Below are 6,446 nucleotides of genomic sequence, written 5' to 3' on the forward strand. Positions count from 1 at the left end.
TGTAGGCACCTCGGAGTGATTGTGTTAAGCTAGCACTAAGTCCCTCCCCCATCCACCTTTATTCTTTTCTCTACAATAAGGCTTTCAAATAAGTCATGGTTGTACGGGAGTGAAGCATTGGTGTTGAGCACTGATGTCATGCTGTCGTTGATGATGATGATGTTTGTTATGGGGCGAGATGGCTCAGTGGCCAGAGCGCGAATTTACTGATCAGAAGGTTCGTGGTTCGAACCTGACCTCTGCCTGTCGACTCCCCCTGTCTAGGCTTGGGTAACCTGACAATATTCAAACCCTCGTGCTTCCTTCGGGTGGCATGGCAGTCAGGCACTGAAAGGGTGCTACGGCTGAACGGTTGTTTGTTATTGTGTTGTTGTGCTCGAGATAGTTCAATGGTTAAGTCGCGAACTTACTGACCAGAAGGTTTATGGTTCGAAGCTAACTCCGGCATCTCGACTGCTCCTGTCCTGGTTGACAGCATCCCGACCATCGTGCTTCCTTCAAGTGGCATGGCTGCTTTGCACCGAAAGAGTGGTACAGCTGAACGAAGTTAGAAAATCAAGTGTCGAAGATGGCCGAATGCTTCCATAGACGATATCTGTACTGTGTTCATTCACGCTCTGAAGTGAGGTGGGTGGGGGAGGCATCGGATGGGTTCGGTAGACTTCATTTTTCGACGTTTTCGGCGCAATCGCTACTGGCAAGTAGGAGTAAGTTAATGGACTTGATTTCCTCCTTTGGGTGCAGGAGTTATGCAAGTGGCTGAGGGCGGCAAATGATGACAACGGTTTCTCATACAACTCTGCTAGTTGGTCAACGAGGTGTTATAACGGTTTTTAGCGAATTGGGTCGTACGATATCGATTTTAAGAGAACCTTACGGCAGTGAAGCATCGGTGCTGAACACTGATGTCATGCTTTAGATAATGACAATAATCATCATCATCACCATGGTCAGATGTAATGACCGCGTACTCGTCGTACAGTGGTTGACAATAATAATAATAATAAAGGGAACCTTCACCACTAAATGACGACTTTGGTTCCTAACATTTCTGAGATGGTATTCACGGTAGTTAGCATTGGTGCTGCATTTAAATTGGAAAACATCTGAAATGTTGATAACTGGTGGTTCCGAGAGACATTGGAATTCGTTTTGTGTATTCTTGATGCGCTGATATTCGGGCCCAACGAAGTTCAGTCTGCACCTTGCATGATTGTTAATGGGCACTGTGTTAGTTTAAATAAATTCCGTTCGCTCATTTTTGATCAGCACGCACAGCATGTGTTGCTCGACAAGTATGTTTAGCTCGCGCGGCAATTCGTGAGATACGAGTCCTGCAGTAGCTCATAACTAGAAAAGCGAGTGTAGCTGTGAGGCAGGCCGAGTCGGAGTATCAGAAACTTGCCTTGCAGCGTTATCGTCTCTGATTGAGTCAGCTGGCTCCGCTTTTTGTTTCACAGTTATCTGGAGATTCGACGACCATGGCTACTGAATTGGAGAGGGGAGCTAGAGTGCTACGGTTTTTCTGTCCCTTGCTTCTGGTGTGGCTTTTGTGTGTTAGGATGCTGACGATTATGGTGGGAACTTATCAGCTTCCTATCATATCGCCTACTGAGGAATGACTGGCGACCCGAGTATAACGCTGTTTTAGGTTGACGCCGGTGCTAATTTTTCAGGGTTTCGGCTAATGTATTTTCAATACTGACTTTCTCTCGCGTGAAACACCTCCAATACTGGTCGTCCATCCATGTCATTCAGCTGAGATGTGTGGCTATCACTGGCCATCTGGTTTCCTTGCGTTTCCTCGATTACTTTCGCCAAAAGTGCACTTGGTAAAAAGGGTATCGAAGCTTCCTTAGTTTCAGGTAGAAGTGCAGACTTCACATCAACAGAGGTTCGGAAATTACTCGAATCACTCTCGGCGTTCCAACGGCCTAGGATGGAAGCTTCTGGCGCCGTGATTATTGCTACCTGCACAGATAAGGTAGCCCTTACTGGGATGGTTCTGTGGTTGGAGCGCGAATTTACTGACCGGAAGGTCCCTGGTTCGGACCCGACATCTGCATTTCGATTTCCCCTGTTGGGCAAGCTGCCACTATACTAGCCGTCGTGCTTCCTCGTTCTGGACGTTTTTTGTTATTGGATCAGGGCGGTCCTGGTTCGGCCCGACATCTGCATTTCGATTTCCCCTGTTGGGCAAGCTGCCACTATACTAGCCGTCGTGCTTCCTCGTTCTGGACGTTTTTTGTTATTGGATCAGGGCGGTCATTGTTGCCTATAGTTGCTCAAGTGTCCTCCAGTGAACCTTCGCTGTTGGCGGCACCCAGCTGAACTCTTGTTCTTCTTTTTCTCCCTGTTTTTGAGAAACATATCACTCAGAAAACCAAACAGCACTTTGTCTTCCATAAGCACTGTGCTGTCATTATACTAGTGTTGATGCCCTAAGTGGTGTGCTCTCTAACTTTGAAACTCACACCATTCACCAACAGATAGTGTAGTCTGGTTGCAATTGCTTGCGCAACGTCAGGTGTGTCCGGTTTGGCAGCAATTCCAGGAAATTTGAGAGCCAGTCTCGCCTGAGGAACTCTGAAAGTGGTGAAGTTGGGGTGGGCTTTTTTCATACTTTCCACCAACTTTATAAGTACTGTTACCTTAAAAGAAATCTTTTGATATCTTGAATGTCGTCCCGACTGGAACACGGGGCAGTGTTTATGCAGTACATTCACTATGATAGCATTGTAAACTAGCAATTCATTCAAGTCTGTAATGCCGTCAGAGTTTAACTACTCGTCAAGGGTTCCAAAGATGCATAAAAAGGAGAAAGCAGCGCTTCTGGGACGCAAGAACCACCTTAGGATAACTGTGGTAGTTCTATGATAGTATTAGTAATACTTATTCCCTTCTTCACTCCTCCGGTTATGCAACCGTCACGTCCTACAAGTTCAGTTTGTCAGCTATAAACCAAGTAGCACACTACATTGATTCCAGCTGCTACGTTTCGATCACCAGAAAGTGGGAGAGTTTAGCAGATACAGTCAAGCATCAGAGGTCTCGTACAGGTGCGATTAAGGTCCTATGTAGGCTTGGGTATCTAGCTCCCTGGGAGTTACGCAGCAGGACATTTGCCGAATTATTTTGCCAGCCTTCTTACCTTTAAGAGCGTTGCTTGACCAGATGCTTGATATTTCTGTGATTTCTTTGAGGTTTCTTTGATTTCACCGAACACGAACAAACGATCAAGTGTATGGCAAATGTCGCCTTTTTTCAGTGGCGCATCGAAATTGTTACTTGTCACACACAAGTAGGTAAATGTTACCGAATTACGCCTGTGCCCTATGCTACAAAGTGTTGTCAGTTTACCGTTTCTAGACCAAATGCACCCGTTTTGGGGTCCAGTTGGCTGCAGCAGGGGGGCTGAAAGCACCTAAAGCCGTCGGATCTGTCTTTAAATCACAACTGCACCCGTCTTTTCGAGTGTCAATTAAGATGTAGAGTCTTTTCGCTTATTATCTGTCTAGTAGGGACTGTTCGTTTAATGATGTCGCGAATAACGTGAAGACGAATATATCGGGCGGTGAGGGTGATTAGGTTTCTTCTGTTCTGGGGTTTCATCAAATAAGAATTCTTTTGATGCCGGTATTCTCCGTCTTATGGGACGAAGATTTATCATTATTCTAACAATCATTGGATAATATTACTAATATTCTTTTGTCATCCTCCGGAAGAGAATTCGCCTCAAAATGACCAGATGTGATACCAAAGCGTTAGTGGATTTTTTTGCTTACTTTTCCCGGATGGTTCTGGGAGGTTGGTCACTTACATACTTCTGATATTTCAGTTACTTGTCTTCACACATCCGTTGTCAGCCTCACATTCATTTCACAAGAATCGGTCACAACCCGATTGTTTAGTGTCTTATTCGGAGATTTTTACTGTATATTCTGTGTCATTTCTCCATCTGCCCAACAGGAAGAAGATAATGATACTGTAAAGGAAATCCTCCAAAACCACAAAGATAAACCGGTGCGCTGCGTCGTTTACTCAAGCAAGACTCAGACTTGCCGAGAAGTGTACCTGACTCCAAACACGGCATGGGGCGGTCAGGGTCTTTTAGGTGTGAGTATCCGCTACTGCTCTTTCGATGGTGCGAATGAAAATGTGTGGCACGTGCTGGAGGTTGAGCCCAACTCTCCAGCACAGCAAGCCGGTCTTATTCCTCATTCCGATTACATCATTGGTGCCGATTCTGTGCTGAACGAGGCAAGTTGATTACTTGTTTTTATTGCGACTGCCTGACTGTTTCCGGTTTATCACAGGTTACGGACCACTCATATTTTACCAGTGTTCTCTAGGTTAGGTTATACGTGCACATTTTTAGTACTGAGTTTTATCGTGCATCGTAGCCTTTTTTGTGCATTTCTAGTCCGTCCAGAATTAATGACGCGCAAACAGAACAATCCACTTCCCGCCTGTCACTGTCATTCTTCGCACACTATTGTGGACAAAAAAAATCTGATGTGCTATTCAGGATAGCACACCAGATTTAAATTTCAGCACTATTGACAAGACCGGTCCTTATCCTAGTGTGACCTATCCAGTCATCCACTGGGCCTCACTGGCGGTTTCTCGTGTGGTGCAACCGGTCTCACACCAGTGGGTAGAGATCAGACTAACGGCTTACTGACCATCTAATTTGGGAGTTGAAACTTGTGTAGTAACCTGTTCCTGAACAGTTGGGCTATTTTAGTAGCCTTACGACAAGTACCACTACCATTGGATCAGGCTTTTGAGCCAAAGGTTTTTATAGTGTTTCCAATTTTCCTCATTTCTAGTTTTTCTGGGCGCGTTGGGCCGCAGATAACTGTGAATTACCCAAATGCAAGTGACTTCATGCTACACCGACCGTTGCTCGGTGCCGTAAGCTTTAGCTGCCGAGTGCACAAAGCCGAGTGAGTGAAAAGAGTGACAATTCCCATCTTCGTGGTAGAAATGTTGGTGACGGTACAGCGGATATGTGAAATGTGAATTGAAAATCCCTAACGTTTTGAGGACTGAGAGCGACCGTTATCGAGGAAAAAATGACTGACAGAAACATGTTACGAATGTGGTTAGTCAAAAACTGGTCACCCTAGTGTCATTTGTACTGTGAGTGATGAGAAGGCTGGTCAGTATCCGGCACATGATAATGGCTTCTCCAAGGGAGTGATTTTTCGCGATTATCAGATAACTCGAATTAGGGGACAGTGTATGATAAAATCCACTATCCAACCATGACCGAAAACATGGCACTTTTAAACCAAAGGATGTATGCGAACGAGTCTCACAAGCGGGAATTATATCCTTGTCTGTTTTTGATGTCTGCTTACGTCTGACCGTCTATATATATGACGTAAAAGATAAGTTTTATGACGCTTCGAGAACCATGTTGCGGTGTATGTGCAGTTCATGGTTGTACGTGGAAGTTTTATGTTCGAGAACCATGTTGCGGTGTATGTGCAGTTCATGGTTGTACGTGGGCTGGGATACTGCCAGGGCGCCCACACCTAGACAGACAGACGATTAGGGTCCTCAATCAAAGCCTTTGGCTCAAAAGCCTAACCGCAAGGCAGCGGTGTTTGGCGGGAAATGCAAATGCATTACCATTTCTACGGAACAAGTCGCCACATGTTCCAACCCCCAACCTGGAGGGCCAGGAGACTGTGTTCGTCAGACCTCTAACCATTGACCAACCTGGTATGAGAGACTCTGTGAGTGTCGCGGGACGCTCTCCAGTATAGCTCAATGGATCGCAAACCGTCACACCACGGTAAGGTCCAGTCTCTTCGTGACGGATGACCTTCCACCCGCACTGTTCAAGGACGGGGGTGAAGTCCTGAGTCAGCGCTTGTCCGATCTGTTTGCTTGCATTTGGGAAAAGGAGTCTGTCCCAGACAACTGGGGAGAATCGGTGATAGTGCCCGTTTTCAAAAGAAGGGGCGCGTAGTGAGTGTGGTAACCACAGGGGGATCAGCTTGACCCCGGTTGTAACGAGACCGTTGGCGTCAATTGTGCTTCGTCGCCTTACGGTGGCTCGTAAGATAATGACTGGAGAGCAGCTAGCGGGATTCCGGCCTGGTAGGGGTTGTGTTGACCAAATCTTCACACTGCGTCAGGTGCTAGAACAACGCCATACGTATAAGCGACCCACAATTCTAGTATTCCTGGATTTCGGAGGCGCATTCGACTCGGTTGATCGGTCTGTTCTTCTTGAGACGCTTGCCCACCAAGGAATGCCCGGAAGTTTGTAAACATAATACGTTCTTTGTATTCTCAGACTTCCGGACGTGGAGAGTGTACGGAGAGCTCTCCAAAAGTTTCCGCACACAAAGCGGTGTCCGTCAGGGATGCCCACTCTCTCCCTTCCTTTTTAACTTTGTGATCGATGAAATAATGAGACGAACGCTGGA

The 6,446-nt window shown here is 46.3% G+C and overlaps 2 protein-coding genes across 2 annotated transcripts in view; one reads left to right on the top strand and one right to left on the bottom strand.

Annotated features, from left to right (window-relative positions):
• Positions 1–140, bottom strand: part of T265_03808 (hypothetical protein) — a gene marked incomplete at both ends in the record, with an annotated part of 5,008 nt that extends 4,868 nt beyond the window's left edge. The window contains one exon of the mRNA XM_009168379.1: positions 57–140. Within this exon, the coding sequence (XP_009166643.1) occupies positions 57–140 (84 nt within the window). The remainder of the gene's footprint in view (positions 1–56) is intronic.
• The window catches only part of T265_03809 (hypothetical protein), a gene marked incomplete at both ends in the record, with an annotated part of 37,970 nt that overhangs the window by 9,884 nt on the left and 21,640 nt on the right, over positions 1–6,446 (top strand). Inside the window, one exon of the mRNA XM_009168380.1 lies at positions 3,970–4,116. Coding sequence (XP_009166644.1) covers positions 3,970–4,116 — 147 coding nt within the window. The remainder of the gene's footprint in view (positions 1–3,969; positions 4,117–6,446) is intronic.

The sequence above is a fragment of the Opisthorchis viverrini genome, assembly GCF_000715545.1.
Source record: "Opisthorchis viverrini unplaced genomic scaffold opera_v5_56, whole genome shotgun sequence".
In the NCBI taxonomy this organism is placed as follows: Eukaryota; Metazoa; Platyhelminthes; class Trematoda; order Opisthorchiida; family Opisthorchiidae; genus Opisthorchis; species Opisthorchis viverrini.